This window comes from Neomonachus schauinslandi, chromosome 14 (assembly GCF_002201575.2).
Source record: "Neomonachus schauinslandi chromosome 14, ASM220157v2, whole genome shotgun sequence".
Classification (NCBI taxonomy): domain Eukaryota; kingdom Metazoa; phylum Chordata; class Mammalia; order Carnivora; family Phocidae; genus Neomonachus; species Neomonachus schauinslandi.
Window position 1 is genome coordinate 38,237,960 of NC_058416.1, and position 25,682 is coordinate 38,263,641.

At 35.7% G+C, this 25,682-nt stretch overlaps 2 protein-coding genes across 9 annotated transcripts in view; one reads left to right on the plus strand and one right to left on the minus strand.

Moving 5' to 3' along the window:
• Window positions 1-25,682, plus strand: part of NOL4 (nucleolar protein 4) — a 414,205-nt gene that overhangs the window by 217,408 nt on the left and 171,115 nt on the right. The window lies entirely within an intron of this gene.
• Window positions 18,033-18,470, minus strand: LOC110577063 (glia maturation factor beta-like). The gene has a single exon (XM_044920888.1). It carries the CDS (start codon window positions 18,468-18,470, stop codon window positions 18,042-18,044), a length of 429 nt encoding a protein of 142 aa, XP_044776823.1. The 3' UTR covers window positions 18,033-18,041.

Sequence of the window (25,682 nt, forward strand, 5' to 3'; positions counted from 1 at the left end):
GTGTTATGATTCTCAAATGTGCACACTAAATATAAAGAGAATTGATTGGTTTTTAATTGGTTTCACTTTGGTGTTTCAGACATAATTTTTTAAGACTTAATTTTTTAAGTTATAGTTTTAGTTATAGTTTTAGGTCCACAGAAAAATTCAGAGGAAGGTACAGAGACTCCCCATATCCCCCTTGTTCCCACATACGTATTAACATCCCCTACCAGAGTCATACATTTGTTAAAATTGCTGAACCTGTATTGATACATCGTAATTGCCCAAAGTCCATAATTTATCTTGGCATTCACTCTTGGTGTGAATTATATGGGTTTGGATGTATTATATGGGTTTCTATGTATTCCTCAGTTCCTGTATAGGCAGGAGATTGCGGGCGCTATAGAATTGCTTCTGAAAGAGCTACTACCTAACAAAAACATAAGGTAAAAATATATGAATGCCAATCATTACGTGCAAAAATGTTCTGTGAAAACACAAAGCAGACAATTGAAGAAGGGTTCATAGAGGAAACACTGTGTGTATGAATCAAAGGATAAAGATAGCTGTGACGAGAGAAGTTTGAGGAGGCGAGAAGAGGAGAGTTAAGTCACAAAAGCAAGAAGGCACCAAACTGACCTGGAAGCAAATAACCATGAGTTTGGATAGACTCAAGGGTGCATAAAAGCAAGTCAGGGGGGATATTTTCCAGGGCCAATACTAATATGCTATTTGGTTTATATCTCTGAGTGTGGGGAACTATAGAAAGATGTAAGCATGAGAATGATGCAGTGAGCATGATCTTGGGCAGGAGGATGGATGGCTTAGCACTTCATAGAATGGTTTGAGGATGCTAGAGATAGGAGGTACAAAGAACCTTTTCAGGGGAGAGGTACGAGGGCCCTTGCCAGGGCAGGAGCTGTGTCAGTTTGTTTTAAGCTTATGGAGCTTCAGGTGCTAGAGGGTTGGTTAGGCATGGCTGATGACAGGTGGAAATGTGAGGCCAACATATAGCAGAAAGACTGGGAGGACAGAAGTAGGGGTCATCTGCTGTGTCAACAGGAAGCCAGACAGCAAGTGGCCAGCCAACAAACCTGAGCCTTTTCTATGGATGAAAGAAGAGAAAACAGTGACGAACGATAGAGATGAAACTGACACAAAGAGCCAGAAAACAGAGAACTTAGCATGTCCAGGCCCAGAGTAAAAGAAAGGGGGGCAATGGATCATTTTGAGAGTGGAGGAGAAGGAAAAATGAAAGGAACCTTTGACTTGGATATCCCTGGAGACCATCCAGAAGGTAGTTTCAGTTGAGTGGTGAGAACAAAGGCAGATCTCAAAGAACTGAGGCATGAGTCAATATACGGTTTCTTCAGAAAAAGGCAGTATAGTAAAAGGGTTTGTTGGATTTGTATGCTTTTAAAAATGATATATGGTTAGAGTAATAGTTTTATGAAAATTAAATATAAGTTTAAATTAATATTTTAACACAATATCTTAACACTGACTTTTCAACTGAATTCAGCAAATAACTTTGGGCACCAATTACACACTGAGCACTGTGAATGATGCTCCAGGGGCATCAAGAAAAGAAGGGAAACATTAAACATGTTACAATGTGACACTCTGGTAAGTGCAGTCACTAAGGATAGTAAATAAGCCACATGTGTAAGAGAATGACTCATTTTATTGAGAAGAGTGCTGGGAATGAAAGTTTGGAGGAATCAGAAAAGATTTTTTTTTCCTGAAAATATCCCACCTTACCTGGGTCTTAAAGGAAAAACAGTTTCCAGCCAGAAAAAGGAAGAAAGATGATTCAAATCTCTGGAATTGACTAAACTGTATGGGTTCAGACAAATTACTTAATCTCTCTTTAAATCAATTTACTTACACATGAAGTGAGGGAGTAATCTTTATTGCTAAGGACTCTTCATTTAGTCATCAACATATATTTGCTATTTACTATGTGCCAAGCCCTGAGTTAAATGCTAGGCACTTGGTAAATGCAATGAGAATCAAATGGAAAAAAAACAAAAACTGAAAATGTTTAATGTGGATTCAGTACAAAATGAAAAGGATCTATCATTTTTTGTGTTACGAATGTAAATGAATGAAACAATGCAGTAAGTTAAGGAAATAATAAGCAGCCAGTCATGCTGAAGACTAGGATGAGTGTGTAGTGTGTATGAGAATGATGGGTGGTGGGGTGTGCTCAGGACGAGAGGAGAGGCAGGAGAGAGGAGATGAGGTGGGAGCCAGATCATGAAGGATCTCATAGGCATGCTGAAGGCTTTGGACTTGATCTTACAGGGAAAAGCGAAAAAGAAAAGGATTTTTCAGCAGGGGGAAGATGTGATTCCACTTGTATTTCAGAAGGCCAAATAGTATGCTCTTCTAATTCACTAAGGTGTTTAATATCGAAGTACTGGATTTGCAAAATTGGTAAAGTAAACCTCATTTCATCTATTGAACAAGAATGTACTGAAGATGTACTATTTGCAGGTATCACGCTGGGCTCTGAGGATGCGGGGGTGAATAAAATGCAGTCTGTTCTAAAAAACCCTGTCCATTGAGCAAGGCAGTTACATAAATAGAGAATGGCCTATAATAAAACACATGCAATAATAAAGATATACACTAGGCAGCATACTTGCATGAAAGTTTTGGAACACTGGAAAACATCAATAAAAGCCAAAAGATAATCGTTTACTTTAATACTTGTTCATAAGAAGTTCACAGATTTGGGTAGATTTCAAAAATGCCAAAAGTAAAATGTAAAATAAAATTATTTCTGCACCTCCTGCAAAAATATTATTATGCAGGGACTCGGAGAATGAGTATGACTGAGTTTTCTTGGCACTCCTCTTTTTGAAAAATAGGGATAATGTTTATTCCCATAATATTTCACACAATTTTGATAAATGTAATTAAAGGGTGTCTACATTAGGAAGGACTGATCCCAGGTTTTGACCTTACATATAAAGCATGATCATTTTTGACATTAACTTTAGTAAAGTGGCAGTGACTTCTTAATGAAACTTTCATTAATCTACAATGTTCCCAAGTCACATGGTAACTTTTAATGGGTGAGAAAGTAAGTGGGGATTTAATTTACTATTTAATGTTTGTATTGGAAGTTCTTATTTAACACTTATGTTGGAGCTTATATTTAATGTTACATATTTTATGCTGTTTTACATCTTACCCATCATTCAACATTTATTGAGCCCTTCCTGTGAGCCAAGTATTATGTTGGCAGCTAGAAATACAAGGGTAAAGAAGACAGAGGTGGTTCCTGTTTCTCAGAGGCTGGTTGGGTCCTGCTAGGAGGACATGCTGAGGGAGGAGTTTTAGGAGAGGCACTGATTGGGATTTGGGAGGTCACGACCTCCTTTGTAGAAGAAATAATATCTAAGTAGGAAACTGAAGAATGAGCAGGAGCTACACAAGAGAAAAGCCTTGTGTTCTATGCTGAAGGACTGGTTGCAGGCAGAGACAAAACTTGGAGAAAGACAGTGCATGGCATATTTGAGGAATTAAAAGAACTTCAGTATGGCAGGATTTTTGAGTCTGAGGGACACAGTATCAAAAATGAGTCTGGAAAAGTAAACAGAGCCACATCTCAAAAGTCTTTGTAAATTATGTTTATGAATTTGGACACTATCACTATAGAAGTCATTAATCGGGCCAAGATTTATATTTTTAGGATGTCTGAAACTGGATGAACCAAGGTAGAAGGAATCAAGATAATCTCAAATACCTTTGAAATAATCTAAACCAGTTATTTTGGTGGCCTAGTGTCTAGCATGGGGACTTGGGTGGATAGTAGTGCACATCACTGAAGTAGGTCTCTGTGTAGATGTCACTTTCCCCACAAAGCTGTTTTGACACCCATTCTGGGAATGCTTGCCTCTCTTAGTCCATCATCCCATAACATTCTCTGCTCTTCCTACTCCAATACCTAAATATTATGTTTAAATTTCAGCATTAGTGCTTAACACTCCCTATGATGAAACCTGAGTTCTACCCTTTCAGAAATACTGTGCTTGGGGCGCCCGGGTGGCTCAGTCAGTTAAGTGTCTGCCTTTGGCTCAGGTCATGATCCTGGGGTCCTGGGATTGAGTCCCGCGTCGGGCTCCCTGCTCGTCAGGGAGCCTGCTTCTCCCTCTCCCCCCACCTCATGCTCTTTTTCACTATCTCTGTCTCTCAAAATAAATAAATTCTTTAAGGGAAAAAAAAGAAATACCATGTTTGAACATGCACTTCCTTTACCCAGAGTATTTATTGTGTCTGCTTTCCTCTTCCTACCCAATTCCACACCCCATCCACCCCCCCACACACTTCTTTGACCTGGTGTGCATCCATTACCTACCACTGGGTTCAGGTATGTAAAGTCTTCCCTGATGATAATGACTATAACTATCTTCTTTTGTCTATTAGAATTGGTATATAATTCTATGTCATTTACATTAGATTCTGAATATATAGGTTTGTATATTTTTCTCCTATGCTGGACCAAAGAAGAAATATGTATCAACCATCTCTGAAGCATTAGCATTTAGTGCAATTTCTAACAAATATTTATTGAATCAGACTGGCTGAAAGATGGTAAAGTATATGTTGTTCTTAGCTAATGTAGGTATGAGAAGGACAAAAAAAAGGATGAGGGCAATTAAGTAGTTTGGGATTCTCTGGTAGAAAGAATTTATAGTCAGAGATTAGAGAATTTAGTTATCATCATCTGCAGTGCTAAAGAAGTAGTGCTTAGAAACACTAAATCTCTCAGGTATATTGAGGAAGAATTCAAGTTTAAAAACAAGTTGTATTGAAGTGTACCCTACTACACTAAAAATAATTAAGCCTTCTGAGCCATCTTCCTTATAATCATTAGGAATAACTGAATTGAAATAATTCTTATTTGCATGAAGCCTGGGTGGCTCAGTCAGTTAAGTGTCTGCTTTCGGCTCAGGTCATGATCCCAGGGTCCTGGGATTGAGTCCCTCATTCAGGTCCCGGTTCTGCGGGGAGTCTGCTTCTCCCTCTGCCTCTCCCATTCCCCCTGTTTGTGCTCGCTCTTTCTCTGTCTCTCTGCCAAATAAATAAATAAAATCTTAAAAAAAAATTCTTATTTGTGCTGAGATTCCTGACCTACCTACATTCTTGTCCTAATGTATAAAATCTAAGAATATAACTTTGTCCTTAAAATTTTCAGCTACATTTTTTAATTTCAGGTTTATAGTTCGTTATTTTTAGGAAATAAATTCAGTATCAAATCACATTCTCTCTCAAAAGTCATTGTTGAATTTTAAGAACTTCTTTGTTATGACAGTGCTGTCACTATTTCTGAGTAGAGAAAATAGAAATTAGTATCTGTCATGTCTGCAGCAGAGTTTCCAGGCACTGAGAATGATATAGATATTATCTTTCCACCCCAAAAGGAGCACACATTGTCAAGTGTTCACACTCTCTTGAATTTTAGCCCCTTGGGATTCTATGATTTAATTTGGATATCGTGCCAGATCAGGAGTGTTCTGGGGACTTTCAGATTTTGATCCAATTATGGTAACAAATCTCTCCTTATTTTCTTTTATAAAGACAGAGACAGACTGACATATTCAACAAAAGTTTTCCCAGAGATGAATGGAAAACAAAGAAATAGTAATGGGAAAAAAAGACTAGTATAAAAACTAATATCTTCAACATCTTCAATGTCTTTACTCCATGGTAGCTATAGTATAAATATCTATCAGGCAACTATGTATACCATTTTGTTCATAGTTGAAACCTAAGTACCCAACACAGTGTTGAGATCAAGGTAAAATATATTCTTTAAACAAAGTCTGGAATTGAATTAATCTACAGTAATTACCAAAGAGCTGGTTGTATTTTATAGGCACTTTTGCCTGGTTTCTTGCTCTTTCAGCAATTGGCCAACTATTGAGCAGGTTGGCTGTAGGGGCCATATTATATTTTTAAAATTGTATTACTCGTGGACAGTCAGATTAAATACCAAATGCCTGATCATGTCTCCAAAACTATTTCTTATCTACCTGATTTACACTTCCTGGCTGAGAGATGTTCCACTCAATATGACATTTGAATGATCTTTATCCTAGGAATGGAAAATAGATTTCAATTTTTGTTTCAGTCGCTTGGTAGTGACTGTGCTTGTTTTGGAGATACATTTTGCCCAGGCTAAAAATGATCAATTAAAACGTGTGTCCTGGGGTGCCTGGGTGGCTCAGTTGTTAAGCGTCTGCTTCAGCTCAGGTCATGATCCCAGAGTCCTGGGATCGAGTCCCACATCGGGCTCCCTGCTCGGCGGGAAGCCTGCTTCTCCCTCTCCCACTCCCCCTGCTTGTGTTCCTGCTCTCGCTGTCTCTCTCTGTCAAATAAATAAAATCTTAAAAAAAAAAAAAAAAGTGTGTCCTGAGCATGGGTTAGGAGAGTAGTGGCATCCAAATAAGAAAGGAAGAAATAAACTTGTCTTTGTTTATAGACGATGTGATCTTAGATATAGGAATTCTATACACTCCACCAAAAAACTGTTAGAGGTAATGAGTGAATTCAGTAAAGATGAAGACACAAATTTGACATAGAGAAATTATTGCATTTCTATACACCAACAACAAAATAACTAAAAATAAAAAAATAAAACAATCACATGTACAATAGCATCAAAAACAATAGGATACTTACAAATATATTTAACCACGGAGATAAAATATCTATACACTGAAAACTGTAAGACATTGATGAAAGAAATTAAAGAAGACACGAAATAAATGGAAATATATTTGGTGTTCACAGAAGAGAAAAATAAATATTGTTAAAGTGACCAAACTACCTAAAGGCATGTATAGATTCAATGCAATCCCTATCAAAATTCCAATATCATTTTTCACAGAAATAGGAAAAATTATCTTAAAATGTGTATGGAATGCAAAAGAATGAATAGCTAAAACAATCCTGAGAAAGAACAAAGCTGGAAGCACCACACTTCCTTATTTCAAACTATACTACAAATTTATATTAATCAAAACAGTATGGTACTGGAGTAAAAATAGACCTAGATCAATGGAACAGAATCAAAAGGCCAAAAATAAACTCCATATATATGGTCAACTAATATTTTACAAGAAAGCTAATACTCAATGGGAAAATGATAGCCTATTTAATAAATGATGCTGGGAAAACTGGACAACCACATGCAGAAGAATAAAATTGGATTCCTAATTTACACAACTTACAAAAATTAACTGCAAATGATTAAAGACTTAAACATAAAATCTGAAACTATAAAACTCCTAAATGAAAATATAGGGGAAAAGCTATTTGACATTGGTCTTGGCAACAATTTTTTGGATATGACACAAAAAGCACAAGTAGCAAAAACAAAAATAAATCTAAAATATTTCTTTTTTTAATTTAACTTAATTTTATTATGTTATGTTAGTCACTATACATTACATCATTAGTTTTTGATGTAGTGTTCCATAATTTATTGTTTGTGTATAACACCCAGTGCTCCATGCAATACATGCCCTCCTTAATACCCATCACCTGGCTAACCCATCCCCCCGCCCCCTCCCCTCTATAACCCTCAGTTTGTTTCTCAAAGTCCATAGTCTGTCATGGTTCATCTCCCCCTCTGATTGCCCCCCCCCCTTTACTTTTCCCTTCCTTCTCCTAATGTCCTCCATGCTATTCCTTATGTTCCACAAATAAGTGAAACCATATGATAATTGACTTTCTTTGTTTGACTTATTTCACTCAGCATAATCTCCTCCAGTCCCATCCATGTTGATGTAAAAGTTGGGTATTCATCCTTTCTGATGGCTGAGTAATATTCCATTGTATATATGGACCACATCGTCTTTACCCATTGGTCTGTTGAAGGGCATCTTGGCTTTTTCCACAGTTTGGCTATTGCAGACATTGCTGCTATGAACATTGGGGTGCATATGGCCCTTCTTTTCACTACATCCATGTCTTTGGGGTAAATAATTAGTAGTGCAATTGCTGGGTCATAGGGTAGCTTTATTTTTAATTTTCTGAGGCACCTCCACACTGTTTTCCAAAGTGGCTGTACCAACTTGCATTCCCAACAACAGTGTAAGAGGGTTCCTCTTTCTCCACAATCTCTCCAACATTTGCTGCTCCTTGCCTTGTCAATTTTTGCCATTCTAACTGGTTTAAGGTGGTATCTCAATGTGGTTTTGATTTGAATTTCCCTGATGGCTAATGATGATGAACATTTTTTCATGTGTCTGTTAACCATTTGTATGTCTTCTTTTGAAAAGTGTCTGTTCATGTCTTCTGCCCATTTTTTGACTTGATTATTTGTTTTTTGGGTGTTGAATTTGAGAAGTTCTTTATAGATCTTGGATATCAGCCCTTTGTAGTGTCATTTGCAAATATCTTCTCCCATTCTGTGGGTTGCCTCTTTGTTTTGTTGACTGTTTCCTTTGCTGTGCAGAAGCTTTTTATCTTGATAAAGTCCCAAAAGTTCATTTTTGCTTTTGTTTCACTAGGCTTTGGAGATGTATCTTGAAAGAAGTTTCTGTGGCCGATGTTGAAGAGTTTACTGCCTATGTTCTCTTCTAGGATTTTGATGGATTCCTGTCTCACATTGAGATCTTTCATCAATTTTGAGTTTATCTTTGTGTATGGTGTTGAAGGATGGTCGAGTTTCATTCTTCTGTATATAGTTGTCCAATTTTCCCAATACCATCTATTGAAGAGACTGCCTTTTTTCCATTGCATATTTTTTCCTGCTTTGTCGAAGATTACTTGACCACAGAGAAACAGTCAATAAAATGAAAGGCAACATATAAAATAAGAGAAACTATTTGCCAATCATATATCTGAAGGGGGTTAATATCCAAAATATATAAGAAACTCATACAACTCAATAGTAAAAAACAAAACAAAAAATATGACTAATAAATGCGCAGAAAAACTGAGTAGACATTTTTCCAAACAAAATATACAAATGGCCAACGGGTACATGAAAAGATGTTCAACATCACTAATCATTAGGAAAATGCAAATCAAAACTACAATGAGATATTAACACCCATCAATTAGAATAGATATTATCAAAAGGACAAGAGGTAACAAGTGTTGGTAAAGATGTGGAGAAAAGGAAACCCTGTGCACTGTTGGTAGGAATGTATATTGGTAAAACCATTATGGAAAACAGTATGGAAGTTTCTCAAAAAGTTAAAAATAGAACTATCATGTGATCCTGCAATTCCACTTCTAGGTACATATTGAAAGAAAATAAAATCAGGATCTTGAAGAGATATCTGCACTCTCATGTTCATTCAGCATTATTCACAATAGCAAAGATAAGAAAAGAACCTAAGTGTCTGTCAACATATGAATGGATAAAGAAGGTAGTATGTGTGTATATAATTACATATATATAATTTAGCCATGAGAAAGAAGGAAATCCTGCCACTTGTAGCAAATATATGATATCACTTACGTGTGGAATCTAAAAAAGCCAAACTCATAGAAACAGAGAGTAGAATGATAATAGGGGCTGGGGTTGAGGGAAATGGAGAGATGTTGCTTACAAAGAACAAACTTTCAGTTATAAGTTGAATAAGGTCTAGGGATCTAAGATATAGCATGGTGATTATAGTTAACAATACTTATTACATACTTGAAAGTTGCTGAAGAGTAGATCTTAAATGTTCTCACCACACACACAAAAAAATGATAGAGGTGTTAACTAACTCTACTGTGGCAATCATGTTGCAGTATATAAGGGTAACAAATCATAACATTGTACATCTTAAGCATATACAATGTTATATGTCAATTATGTTAAATAACAGGAAAAAAAGAGAAACCCCATCCCCTTTAACTATGACTCTATCTCTCCATTCCTCTCAGCCCCCTTAGCAGCCACTAAACTACTTTTACAGCTCAGTTGATTTCCTATTCTGGACTTTTCATATAAATGGAATCATGTAATATGTGTTCTTTGTGATTGGCTTCTTTCATTTAGTATAATACTTTTAAGGTACGTCCTTGTTTTAGCATGTATTAGTACTTCATTCCTTCTTATGACCAAATAATATTCCATTGCATGGATATACAGAACTACATTTTGCCTAACAATTCATCAATTGATGGACATTTGAGTTTTCTTCTTTTTTCTTTTTTTCTATTATGAATAATGCTGCTAATAAGCATATGTGTGCAAGTTTTTGTGTGGACATATGCTTTCACTTCTCTTGGCTATACACTTGGAAGTAGAATTGCTGGTTCATACGGTAACTCCATGATTAACCCTTGAAGTATTGCCAGACCGTTTTCTAAGCTGTGTGTATCATTTTACATTTCCAACAGCAGTATAGGAGGGTTCTGATTTCTCCACATCCTCACAAACACATATTATCTGACTTTTTGATTCTAGCCATTTAGTAGGTGGGAAATGTTATCTCTTATGTTTTTGATGTGCATTTCCCTGATAATTGTTGGTGCCAAGCATCTTTTCTTTGGTTATTTGTATATCTGTTTTGGAGAAATGTCTGTTCAGAAACTTTGTCCTTTTTAAAACATTGGGCTATTTGTCTTCTTATTAAAAAGTTGTGTACATTTTTTGTATGTTCTAAATACAAGTCTCATATATATGATTGGCAAATATTTTCTTCCACTCTGTGGGTAGTCTTTTCATTTTCTTGATAGCATCCTTTGAATCACAGATAATTTTGATGAAATATAATTTATCTATTTTTCTCACGTTGCTCATGTTTTTCATGTCATATCTCTGACTCCATTGCCAAATACAAGGGCATGAAAGATTTATCACTATGTTTTATTCTGAGTTTTATACTTTTAGCTCTTTTCTCCAGATGTCTTAGCACCATTTGTTGAAAAGACTGTTCTTTTCTCATTGAATGGTTTGGGCACCTTTGTTGAAAGTGCATTCACAATAACCACATGGGTTTATTTCTGGATTCTGAATTCTATATCTATCTATCCTATGCCATACTGCACTGTCTTGATTACCATAGCTTTGTGGCAAGTTCTGAAACTGGGAAGAATGAGTCGCCCTATTTTGTTCTTCTTTTTCAGAATTGATTTGGGTGTTCTGAGTTCCATGCAGTTTTATATAAATTTTAGAATCAGCATATTAATTTCAAAAAAAAAAGCTTGGATTCTGGTAATGATTTCCTTGAATCTGGAGATCAATATGGGGAGTATTGCCATCTTAACAATTTTAAGTCTTCTAATTTATGAACAGGTGTTTTTTTTTTTTTTTGTATTTCCATCTTCAATTTCTTTCAAAAATAGTTTGTAGATTTCAGAATATAAGTTTGTACTTTTTTGTTAAGTGTATTCCTAAGTGTTGTATTCTTTTAGATGCTTTTGTAAAAGGATTTTTTTAAAATTCATATTTGGTTTGTTCATTGCTACTCTATTAATTTTTGTATATGGATCTTGTATCCTGCAACCTTGCTGAATTCACTCTTTAGTTCTATCTCTCCATTTCCCTCAAGAGTTTCACGGGATTCCTTAGAAATTTCTACATACGAAAGCATTTCAGTTGCAAATAGCGATAGTTTTACCTCTTCCTTTCTAATTCTAGGTGCCATAATTTCTTTTTCTTATAAAATTGCTGTAGCTAGAACCACCTGTACACTTTTGAATAGACTTGACAAGAGTGTAGGCCCTTGTTTTGGTCCTTATCACTGATGAAGGCATCCAGTCTTTTACCATTAATTTAGATGTTAACTGTGGGTTTTTGTAGATGTCTCTTCTGAGGTTGGTGAAGTTCCCTTCCCTACTTTGTTGAATTTTTCTCATGAAAGAGTGTGGCTTTTGTCAAATGTTTTTATGGGTGTCTATTGTGTTGCTTATCTGGTTTTTGTTTCTTATTTTATTGATATGATTAATTACTTTTCAGATGTTAAGCCAACTTTGTATTTCTGAGATCAATTCCAGTAGATCGTGGTATATAATTTTACTTACATGTTCCTGGATTTGGTTTGCAAGTATTTTATTGAGGATGTTTGTATTCATATTCATAAGGTATCAGCTGTAATTTTCATTTCTTGTGATATCTTTGCCTGGCATTCAGACCAGGGTGATACTGGCCTCATAGAAAGAGTTGGGCAGTGAAGCCATATGAGCATGGGCTTTCCTTTATGGTAGTTTTGATTGCTAATTCAATATCTTTATCTTTTATAGGTCTATTCAGATTGCTTATCCTTGAGTCAATTTAAGTAGTTTGTATATTTCTAGGAATTTGTCCATTTCACCTAAGTAATTTGTAGGCATATGATTATTTAGAGTATTCATTTTAATCTTTTATTTATGTAAGGTCAGTAGTGGTGACCCCTGCTGCATTTATGTTGATCATTTGAGTCTTCTCTCCTTTTTTATCAATCTAGGTAATGAGTTGTCAATTATGTTCTTTTTCAAAGAACCTTTCGGTTTCATTCATTTTGTCTATTGTTTGACTATTCTCTATTTCATCAGTCTCCACTCTAATTATTGTTATTTACTTCCTTTCCCTTGCATTAGGTTTTGTCTTTTTTTCCCAGTGTCTTAAGGTGGAAGATTAGGTTATTGATTAGAGATCTTTATTCTTTTTTAAAATGTGTTTACAGCTATAAATTTCTCTCTAAACACTGCTGTTTTAGCTGCATACCATAAGTTTGGGTATGTTGTGTCTTCATTTTAATTCACCTGAAAATATTTTCTAATTTCCCTTTGATTACTTCTTTTACCAGTTGGTTATTTAGAAGCATATTGTTTAATCTCAATATATTTGTGAGTTTACCAAATTTCTTTCTTTTGTTGATTTCTGATTTCATTCCATTAAGGTCAGAGAGAACACATTTTTACTATGTCAGTCTTTTTGCATTTATGGATATTTGTTTTATGGACTAGCATATGGTCTGTTTTGGAGAATGAGCCATGTGCACTTGAGAAGAATATATATATTGCTGTTGTTTGGTGAAGTGTATTCTATTGATGTCTATTAGATCTAGTTGGTTTATAGGGTTGTTCAAGTCTTCTATTTCCTTGTTGATCTTCTGCTTAGTTGTTCTACCTATTTTACTGGAAGTGAGGTATTGAAATCTCCAACTATTATCCAACTATTATTGTTGAATTGTCTTTATCTCCCTTCATTGTTGTCACTTCTTCCTTCATGTACGTTGGTGCTGTTATTAGGCTCACATATTTTATGATTGTTATATCTTCCTGATAGATTGACCCTTTTATCATTATAAAATGCCTCTCATTTACATTGGTAGCATTTTTGTTTTAAAGTCTATTTTGTCTGTTGTTAGTATACTCACTCCAGCTTTTTTGTGGTTGTTGTTTGCATGATATATTATTTTCCATTCTTGCAATCTCTTTCTGTCTTTGATTTTAAAATGTCTCTCTTTTAACAAAAATTAAAAATTAAATGTGTCTCTTTTAAATAGCATATAGTTGTATATTACTTTGTTTTTTGTTTTTATCCAGTCTGATAATCTCTTTTTTTTCATGTTAACATTTTATTTAAACCAGTACAAGCACCATGCTTAACAGAAGACTGTCCAAAATAAACATGCAATATGAACTAGCAGAGACTGAAATCACAGCTTAAGAAGTTGTGCCAGTTGTTGAGTTTGTTAAATGATGACAGGGAACTGTTAAAATTCACAAGACAAAACCATTAATGTTTCAAGCCTCCTGAATGAGATTATATTGGACCATCTAGATCATGGGAACTGCCCTGGCAAGTTAGTGATCTCAAACAATATTCAAGTAATATATGTGCATGAACTATATTCCAAAAAGCAAGAAAACACAGTTTCTATCATAACCCTAACATAGTTGTTCTGAATATTACAGGAACATAGTCACTGATGTGAAATGTCAAATGGCATAACAAGAAACAAATTTCTCAAGAATACTCAAGTTGGGCCGTTGTTAAGTGTCCTAAAAAGATTTATATTCTTCTAGAAATACAAAATAAGATTTGCCCAGAAATGTTTGAGACACTTCTTCACATAAGTTGTAAAGGCTCAAATTCTATAGATTCCAGTATTATCAGTCTATTGAACAAACAGGGAAAGCAACCATACTAAGAATATTTGAATTGATAGAATACAAGTTACTCTCTACTTCCACCAAATATCAGCATTTAAACTCTTATGAGAATATCTATTCATCACTAGTCCACGTTATGGATTAATGACATTGCTCAGGTTTTAAAGTAGTCCAAACATTTTTTTAAGTATACCTTCCTTACTATCTATATAGGTGGGGAATAAAGACAGCCAAATTTAATTTGGCAACGAATTCCTCTAACTGGAAATTTTTAATTAAAGTGTCATACCAGGATATAGTTTATGGCTACATTTGAATCCTGAAAATAGGAGATAAAAGGGGAAATAAAAGTACAAACATTTTGCTACAAAGGTTATTTAGTAACAGTAATAAAAAAAATTAGCGGGCGCCTGGGTGGCTCAGTTGGTTAAGCGGCTGCCTTCGGCTCAGGTCATGATCCTGGAGTCCCTGGATCGAGTCCTGCATCGGGCTCCCTGCTCGGCGGGGAGTCTGCTTCTCCCTCTGACCCTCCTCCCTCTCATGCTCTCTGTATCTCATTCTCTCTGTCTCAAATAAATAAATAAAATCTTTAAAAAAAAAAATTAGCAACACCCTCTTAAACAGGAGTATGTGTAACTGCACTAGCCGTTTGGTAAACTTCTTAGAAATAGACAATTTGAACATTTATTTTAGAAGTCAATTAAACAAAAATGGTCTAACAACCTTTCTCTTAACATGGTTGCTTCAATATCAGAACAAAGCAAAGACTATTCAAAACTCTGACATTTTGGAATTTCAGCATAGTAACCTGAGAACAGTTTTCTTCATATGTCATTTATGTTGCCACAGAAACCGTACTAAAAGCATGCTGGAATTACTAGTTGGCTCTATTGTGACAACATTAGATTCTATGCAGGACTCATGCAAGGTCAACAATTTCAAAACTAATGCTGACTTAGAAGACCATGAAGGAGGTTCCTAAGAAAAAAGCTGATGCCAAAAGGGAAAGATTAAAATATGAATGGGAATGGCTGCACCAGAAAGCTATGGAATGTAAAAACTGGAATTATCCAATCTGGAGTTACTATTTGAGAGAAGGTAGAAAAAGAGAGCAAATTGAACATCTACTTGAAAAGAACAATGCAAAATTTGATTACATGGGAGGGAAATTTATATAAAAGTCTGAGAATACTCTAGAGCATAGGATTTTTAAGTCTCCCTATAAGACAGAGGGAGTCAAAACATGTTCTACTGATTCCCCAATCATAATCTATTGTCTTGCAAAATACATGTTATTGATAAGGAGTCAAACAAGCTCAAAAAAGCATGATTTCTCACAACTTTTTGTCCCTGTTAGAGAACAGGGGAACTGCATTCTGTTTATGGAAGTCAGTATCATCTGACAATATGGAGGACTTTCAAATTTAAAAACAAAACAAAACAACTAAAACATGCAAGATAAAATAAGGAACCTCATAAAAAGATACATTCTTGCAGCACTAGTTTCCCCTATTGCTGCCAACATGGTGAAATGAAATCTCATTTCCTTCATTTGAAAACATTAAAAACACTCTCCATTCACTTGGGTTGTATCTGCATTTCCACAGAATTGTAAGCATTATTCTCCAATACCAAAATAGCTGTTTAAAGAATTCGTAAACTTCCTGGATTTGAAGTTCTCTCTCTCTGGAAATTGGAAAAAAGAGTCCTTCCCATTCATTAACCAAAACAAATGCCCACTCTATCACTTCCTGATCTCCTACTAACTTTCTATTGCTTCCTGTTTTTTAGATTAGTGAAGCCAGACAGTGTTGGCCACAGAAGATTCAATACTGTGAAAATTCCCACTATCTTTACCTCTTTATTAGTGTCGGCACAGAAACCTCAAAAAAATGCAAAGAATATATAAATGAAAAATACGCCAACATAAAATAATGCCTTTCTAGTTTTGAAATGACTAAGATATTCTTTTTTTATTATGTTATGTTAATCACCATACATTACATCATTAGTTTTTGATGTAGTGTTCCATGATTCATTGTTTGCATATAACACCCAGTGCTCCATTCAATACATGCCCTCGTTAATACCCATCACCAGGCTAACCCATCCCCCCACCCCCTCCCCTCTAGAACCCTCAGTTTGTTTCTCAGAGTCCATAGTCTCTCATGGTTCGTCTCTCCCTCCGAATTCCCCCCCTTCATTTTTCCCTTCCTACTATCTTCTTCTTCTTCTTTTTTTTTTTTTTAACATATAATGTATTATTTGTTTCAGAGGTACAGGTCTGTGATTCAACAGTCTTACACAATTCACAGAGCTCACCATAGCACATACCCTCCCCAATGTCCATCACCCAGCCACCCCATCCCTCCCACCCTCCACCACTCCAGGAACCCTCAGTTTGCTTCCTGAGATTAAGAATTCCTCATATCAGTGAGATCACATGAGATGTGTCTTTCTCTGATTGACTTATTTCGCTCAGCATAAAACCCTCCAGTTCCATCCACATTGTTGCAAATGGCAAGATTTCATTCCTTTTGGTGGTTGCATAATATTCCATTGTATATATATACCACATCTTCTTTATCCATTCATCTGTCGATGGATGTCTTGGCTCTTTTCATAGTTTGGCTATTGTGGACATTGCTGCTATAAACATCGGGGTGTGCGTACCCCTTTGGATCACTACATTTGTATCTTTGACTAAGATATTCTTAATATAAGAATTCGCTCACCAAATTTGGTTAGTCTTTACAGTCTCAAGACCTTTTGTCAAATTAATGGTAAACAGTTACTAATATGTTGTTCTTAAAGTACACTATATACTAGAATCCTTGCTTTATGATGGATGTCCAGTTTGGAATATCTTCTGACATTTAGGATATACGATGCAATGTCTATTAATGTATTAATGTTATTAACTCTGGCCAAGGTTTTAAGGTAAGTAATTTTTCTTATGGCACAAAGGTAATCATAAATACACCCCAAATTATAGTTCTCAACTGCCATATATTCACCAACGCAAGCAGATAGTTGGAATTTTTGAAGTTGATTTTATTACAAATTTCAGATACACACATTAGAAAATTGTTTTACTTGGACCCTTTACAAATGTATTAATTTCACCAAATCTGGAATACTGGCAGTGTAAAAGTCTTAAACTAACTTTAAAGCTAACAAATCAAAGGCACAGTATTAACACATTTAAAATAACTTGTGTTCACAGGAAAACATCAAGAGGTGCTTTATAAATAAAGTGTTATTAACCTAGATCCAAAACTATCTAGCTATGACACAACCAGAAATGAAGCCCTTGATTAGTTCCAACCTATCAATTTCCAAGACTAAGATGCTATTTCCTGTAAGAAGAAAACATAATAGTCATAACTACTATAAAATCTAACTCCCAGACCTTAAGAATGAATGACTGATGAACAAAGTTTCTGGACTTCATTAAAAAGATATAGGAAACCAAAGAACGTACGGAATTGATGACAAGTGTACTTGTAATGCAACTTACACTACAGTAAATTATTTTTCATGGCTCTAAATTGGGTCATTCAAGTCTTTTACCCCAAATAAATTTTAAAGATTTGACAAGTGATAATGTGCTATTTTCATATATAAACTGCTAATATCCAGTATTTGTCAAAAGGAGGCAACTGTTCTCTATCACAATCTAATACCCACTTTCCAATGGTGTCTGTAAATAGTAACAAATTCTGAACTGTAAGTTATAGAAATCAGTCACAAGAGTGCAAAAGTCCCTGGAGAGAAGTAGTCCACCTAACAATTACAAATATAAGGAAACACTTCACAAAGTTTCATTACTATGAAGATGATTTCCCCTTTGTTCAAACTTTGAACAAATGAAGAATTTTTCTTTACTGCAGGAAACCAACTGTAAATAACAGTGCATTTTTAGGCATAAGTATTTATGTCTGGTTCCAGTATGGTCAGGTTAATACATAAATACTTTAGAAACACAGTTCACATTAGTGGAAAAATCCAAGTTTCTCACGTAACCACTCTTCAGTTAGGTCTTCGGTATTTCTTATTTCAAATACCTTGGTTAGTTCAGCTGTTTGGACTAGCTTATTCTTACTCCCAGCATACATCATCTGTTGTTCAGGCTTACACCCAACAGGACTGGAGAAAATAAAGCACAGAGGATATGAAACTCTTCCATCCTCATGTTGGTATTTATAACTATACACAGTGAAGTGAGGTTGTCGTTCAGGCAGTTCATCTTTAAGTTCATCCAGTGAAATGCCCTCAAGCTCTTCATCCAGTACCACCAGGCGTTTATCCTTATCAATTTTCATTATAATGGCAGCATTGTTCGTTTCTTTGTGAAAACAAAACTTTATCATCTTTTCCACTAAATCTTCAGCGACATCACAAACCACCAAAGACTCACCCATTTTCTTTCCGGCCATCAGCAGCTCCTTGCCTTCCCTCGGGCCCCTTTAAGCAATCTCTGTCTTTTAATTGGATTATTTAATACATTCACATTTAATGTTGTTATTGATATTGTTGGATCTATATCTGCCATTTTGCCTTTTGTTTTCTACATGTCTCATGTCTTTTTTGTTCTATTTCTCCTTTACTCTTTTCTTTTGCTTTGAATAAATATTTTTAATGTAGCATTTTAACTTCTTTAATGATTTTTCTGTTCTTTTTTGAATTATTTCCTTAGTGGTTGTTCCAGGTCCTATCATGTATCTTAATTTCCAGTGAGAAACAGAAATACTTCTATATAGCTCTTTTCCTTTTTTTTTTTTTTGGTACTATTATTGTTACATTATATCCATAAATATTACAGTACATTGTTATAATTATTACCTTACATAATCTTATCACTTTTAAAGAATATGAGCAAGGAAAGGAGAACCTAGTATATATAGTTTTTTCTATATTTACCTTATTTATCATTTCTGGCTCTCTTCCTTTGTTCCTCTGGGCTCAAGTCTGGTGTCAAGTCTGGTGTCATTTTCCTTAACCTAATAGAGCTTTGCTCCCATCCATCTCCTTTGTGCTATTACAGGTATTCCCTCTTTTTTGAAAGTTTACCTTACACCGTTCCTTTTTATGAAAGACCTATATTAGTACCTCTTTCTCTAACTGAAAGAAATCTAAAGAGAATTTTCTCTTTTGTGTAAAAAGGTAAAAAGTGGAAATAGCATTCAGTATTTGTTTATAGCAAGCTGTGATAGAGGCAGCACACACCCTGAGTAGCAAGAGTGCACTACCAAGCTCCTTTCCTGGGGACTACACTCAGGATCTCAGCATCACACCATCATAGCTTTGAACTATGTCTGGGAACATGTGTGCTTTATCTTGATTTTTTATTCATTTTGAAATAAATTATTTTTAATTCCTATGAGCTCTCATCATATCTTTTAGGTTAAGTGTGTATATGACCAAGATGCAGTACAGATAGGATAGGAGAGCTAGGTCAAACTGAACTTCACAGAATGTCAACATTTCTCCTCATTACCTCTGTGGATCACGTTTTGTAGAGAAAGAGCATTGCTTTTATCAGGAATATTTTGTAGGGCTAATCATTTATGAAAAAAAGAAAACAAGAAAACTAAACAAATATGAGGTTAAGTGGAATTATTAAACTGTGAAATGAATTTTTAGGGCAATATTCTCAATTTATCATACATCATCTCAAATTTTGAACTTCAAAAGAAAAATAGACATGGGGTTAAAACATTAAAAAGATATTTTATTTAATTATAAATAAGAACTTAAAATTATGCAAATGCTAAGTACAATTTCAAGTTAAGTAGTTCCAAATGAAGAGAAAATAGATTTTCATAGTGAAGAAACTATTCTCGTGTCGATTTTAGAGGTTTTTCATTAACATTCTCCTATTAACATTTATAGAAGATTTATGCATGCACTGATGGGAGAATTAACCTCTGAATCTGTAATGTCAAGTATTTTCCATAAAAAGCTTAGCGATATCTGCTTGAAGAATTTGGCTGTTTGCAATTAGAGATGATACTACTAATTCTACAAAAATGATTTTATTAATTTTACTTGCAGATATATTAAGTGGCAAAAACCTAGGATTTAATTTAGTCTCAATTTATGTCTCCATAGATACCTGTCCATTTATGGTATAGAATTCAGTTTAGCTGGATCAGCACCGTCCAGTAGAAATTTTTGTGATGACAGCAATGATCTGCACAGTCCTGGTAACCACTGGCCACATGTGGCTATTGAGCATAGGAAATATGGCTAGTATGACTAAAGAACTGGAGTTTTAATTTTATTTAATTTAAAATTAAGTAGACTCATGTGGCTAGAAGCTATTGTATTGAACATCACAGAGCTAAAATCATTAGTTAATGGTAATTCTGCTGTTTTGATTCACTTATCCTGTCCCTATTTACCTTGCTCCCTCCCCGACACACAGGCTAACATTGACTGCCACCCACAATTGTAAAAAAAAAAAAAAAACTATGTTATTATTTCAATTTAAAAATAATAAGATGTATTCTAGAGAAGCCAAGTACACAAGATCATTTAATGGTTGGAAAACAGTGGTTATTAAAGAATAGAGATAAGTGCACTAGATTATTTGTTATTTTCACCATTATCTTTTTTCTTCATTATCTTTTAAAGCAAACTGAAATTTGAAATGAAAATATGCATTAACTTATAAATGAAGTTTTCCTCAGGGGTTTTAACATGAAAGTTCCAAGAAAGTGGAGCAATATAAAATAGTAGGATCACACAGTATATCTAAATAAACAGGTGAAAACGTTTTGTTCATATGAAAATTGCCAGAATTAGTTGTTAAATAATCATTCTCTTTCACACTGTAGTAGGTCGTGGAGACTCAAAGATGAAACTGATTTTCCTCAAAAGGCACTTCATGTAGACGGGAGGCAGACAAGTAGAGATTATTAAGAGAAGATGGATTAATGTTTGTGATGTGAGATACACACAAAAAGATGCCTAACCCATTTGAAAAGGGCAGGTGGGGATCAGTTAAGACTTCCTTGTGGAGAATCTTGAAAGATGAATAGGAGTTCACCAGTTGACAAAGCTGAGGGAGTAATGTGTATGAAGAAGAGAAAATTAAGAGGACATGATAGGAACAGGATGATACAACCATGTCAGTACAGCTGGACCACAGGCTTCTTAGACCAAGGTGGGGGAAGGTGAGTACAGAGGCAAAAAAAGAGGCTTGACAGGAGGGAGGGTTCATCATTGTAGGGCTATTGGACTTTAACCTGAAGGTAGCAAGTAACTGAAGGATTCAAAACAGGGGTATCTCTTTCATATTGTGACACGTAGTCATAGCCTTGCAGATGTATGGAAGCTGGATTGAAGTTGAGCAGAACTAGGGGGAGCAGTGAGATCAGTGAAAAGATTGAGAAGTCAATGAGAAACCCTGAACAAGGATAAGAGGAAGATGGATGCAGGGGAAATAAGTTCTCTTTGTAGATAGGGAGGCAGGATGTTGAGGGATTTTAACTGTGAAGGATGGGGGGAATGAAAGTAGGTAATAGGCGTGAGAACATAAAGAGGCGGGGAAGTTTTGACTCTAATGATAATAGGAATTGGAACAGATATGGAGCCCTTGGTGGGGTTGGCAACCACAACATTGAGAGGACACCATCTCTCACAGTTGTGTAGCTTTCCTAGATTGTGAGGCAGGCTCTATTAGTGATACAAGGTGTGTGTTTTCTCTTTTGAATTCAGCTAAAGATCAAGGGATAAGTTACTTGTGGGCATTGGTAAAGGGGTATTTAGAGTTACAATAATCTTTTTAGGTTGAATGAAAGGTAATGAAAACGGGCAGGGATTGGTAAATTGGGAGAAATTTTGGTTAAAGAATTGGAAAACTTGGGATGCCTGGGTGGCTCAGATGGTTAAGCGTCTGCCTTCGGCTCAGGTCACAATCCCAGCATCCTGGGATCGAGTCCCGCATTGGGCTCCCTGCTGGGCGGGGAGCCTGCTTCTCCCTCTGCCGCTGCCTCTCTCTATCTCTCTCTCTGACTCTCATGAATAAAAAAAAAAAAAAAAGAATTGGAAAACTTAATGAAGACAGCTAAAAGACAGTGGGTGGGAGATAGTGACAAAGTTGTGAAGATAATAATTTATAAGCAGAGAATTGAAAATTGAGGTTTTGTATTTCGAAAGAAGAATCATTTCTTGCGATAACGAGGTCTAGGATATGATCTTATTTGTATGTGCCTGAAATGACCTGTCATTTAAAATGAAATGAATGTCATTTGAATTGAGGAGTACACAGTGTTATGAGGCTGGGATGATGAATACATCATCTTTAAGGACATTGAAGTAATTCAGGAAAATGGTGTCATTTGGGGTAGAAAGGGAGACTGTGGGCCAGGTGATAAATAAGTCTTGAAATACAGGGAACTGAACTGCAGGTAAAATAATAAATAAGGAGAGATCAGGGGCTATAAAACTGGACAAGACAGACTTCAAAGAAGGTTGTTTTCACATAATAGTGGAAAACTAAATGTTAGGAAGGGGCAATGTGGATCTAGTCTCCCTAGGTGATGGTCAGTCATATGCAGCCACCAGAGAAGACACAGAAGAGGCTCAAAAGAGCAAAGTGTGTTATACTCACAAGTCCTAGGAACTGGAGACATGGCTCACCAGGCAGGGCCACACGAGAAAGCACCAGTGTTGGTCAGGAGGAAGAAGGGGCAACAGCAAGGGGCCTACTCCATGGCCTTAATTGGAGTTTCTGTAAGAAAAGCAAGGCAGGGCAGAGTAGACAATTTAGGTTGGTTAAGATGAATAATTTCAGCAGACTCTAAGCTATCCTAGTAGTCTTTAGTTGCCTGGTACCTGGCTCTGAGAGACTGAGGCAGAGTAATACCGCCTCCTGGAGTATATGAGCCACGTAGAAGGGATTTGGCTCTGGGTTATCTAGTTTTCTGATCAAAGGCATGATTCAGGCTAAGCTCTGTGCTGTCACTAAGAATTGACTAGCCTGGGGAGGATCAGTTTCTTCCCTACTCAGACAATAAGGCAATGGTCTCAGCAAGGGCTATATTTAACATATGGCAAAGAAAGGAAGGAAGCATGTTCTCTTCTGCAAAGGTTAAAGTGACAGGGTGTGCTTGCCATGAAATGGGCGGTTTCAGAGATGGGGGAGCGTAAACTATGTGAAAGGTGTATAACATGGTAGGATGTTCAAGAGAATGGATGAAATATTTATATTTTGTGCAATGACCGAGAATGATTAGAAGTCAAGTATGAAAAATGAGTTGGCTTCTATTTTCCAAAAGGAATTATTTTATAAAGTTGTTTTGATGTTAGTAAACTGATAGCTTCAACGTCCCATTACTATTATAATACCTTATTTGATTTTTTTCATGATTCTTATCAGTGTCTGAAATTACCCCTGGTTAATTGTCTCCTGATTATATTCCTCCCCTAGTAGAAGATTCCTTCCTTAGAAGAGTAGGATCTTGTGTTTTATCTTGTTACTACATCTCTAGTCCTCAGAACAATGCTTGGTATATAATAAGTGCTCAATAAATATTTGTTAAACAAAATAATTAACTCAGTTACATTCTGCTATGTTATTATAACTGGGAGGAAAAAAAACTAAAAAGATTATACCTAACTTTTTAGACATTGTACGTGACATATCATACATCATAATTATGCCACAGCTATAGGGGGACGTCAATATAGAAGTAACCCTAACATAGTTATTTTTATTTTGTCAAACACTTGTATAGTGCTTCTGTAGATCAGAAATTGTTCAAATTACTTTTACTAATATTAATTCATTAATTATTAATAATGAATTGTTATACCGCCTTAATGGTTTCCTAAGGAATTTGCTTTGGGTTTTATAAACATTTGACTTTAACCACTGAAATATGCTGAGCATAAGAATATCATCTACCATCTGTGTCTGCACAGAAAGTAAACATTATAATAAGGTTAAGTGAATATCCTTAGCAGCTCTTTGCTGGCCTAGGCACTATTCATGAAAACACATTCTTTTTGTCTGATGCTATATAATAACAATTTAAAGTCCTATTAATAGATCCTGTATTAAAAGTTATTTATCTATTGATTCAGCATCTAGCAAACTGTCTTCGTTGTGTTGCTTAAAGATATTGTGTGTTACGGATTTCTATTATTTCTCCTACCCAGCTGGCTCATAATTATTAACAGATGCTATCATTCATCTCACTGAGATGCAGTGTTGAATTGCAGCAAATCCCTTTACACTAATCAGTCTGTATTTTAGGCTTTGATTCAGGATGACTTTTGCCATTGATTTTGTACATCTATTTCAAATAATTCTGATGGAGTTTTCAAATTATACTTGGTGCCACTGTCCACAGAAAGGGAAGATGGTATATATAGGGGTTTTCGAAGTACTTTTCATTCTTTAGCCTTTAACAGAATTCCAATAAATAAAATGTATGTACCATTAGTGTCTTCTTTTCTTTTCCCATAAGATGCATGTGTAGCTACCTTCGTTGGAAATAGGTATATAAATCTGAATAATCAGTCTTTTCACTCTTCAGCTGGGTCAAAAGCCACATCATCTATACTGGTGGTTCCTCACGGCCCCAAATCTGTAGTTATCGTTGGGTGGATGCTTCTTGTATTTCAGTAGTCCATGATGAATGTGATGCCCACAATCGCAATGACCATGAAAGAGGGCTTCCTCCTACCAGTTCCCAGTAGCTCCTATTTTGACTTATCATCAGTGAACAGGGCTTCCCTGCATGGGCCATTTCCTGGGATGAGTTATCTTTTCCTAAAGAAATGATCAAGAATCAAGTACATTCTTATGCTTAAGCATTTCATACTTCTGGCATCCTCTGAAACTCTTCACCTCTATCTAGTTTCTTGGGCGCTTCAGAAGAAGAGAGAATTCCAGAGGAGGAGAGGAGACAGGTCTAGTGATATCCTGTGTAGGATAGGGAAGGTGGGAAGAATCATATTGATAGTGTCCATTTTACTTCTCTGGCTAAGGTTTTATTTTCCTCAGAAACATAAAGTGAATCATAGCATGCTCCATGATCTTATTCTTCCAAGTCCACCTTATGGTCTACATGAGAATTTTATATTTCATTAACAACATTTGGGCCTTATTTTTTGATCTGGAAACCTAAGTCTTGATACTTAAGTGAGCATTGTATTGCCTGTCCTTCTCCAAGAAGGAGCAAGAAATTAAGTTTTTTCTTGTTTCTTGAGTAGAGTGGGGAAATCACTGTAACTGTAACTGCACTCCGATTTACTGATAAAAGCAGAAATCTTCTGATTTTAGTATGCCTTGGGGCATTAGGGCAGCTCCAAGCCTCCCCAACTCAGCCTGTTCATTTTTGCCCACACACTACAATATGCTTTCCTTGAAGTGGCCTCTGGTGCACAGATGGCTGGATGGAGATCACTAGGGTGTAACCTCAAAACTTGCTATAATCATCTGTTAGTTCAGGGGTTTTAGTGTCCATTCTTTCAGATTTTTACATAGATGATCATGTAATTGGCGAACAATAACAGTTTTATATCTTCCTTCCCAATGTGTATGCTTTTGTTTGCTTTCTTTTGCCTTATTGCATTAGCAAGTCCTTCCAGTAGAATATTGAAAAGGAGTGGTGAAAGGC

Coding starts and splice junctions, on each gene's coding strand:
- LOC110577063 (XM_044920888.1), bottom strand. CDS start 18,470: ATGGGTGAGTCTTTGGTGGTTTGTGATGTCGCTGAAGATTTAGTGGAA.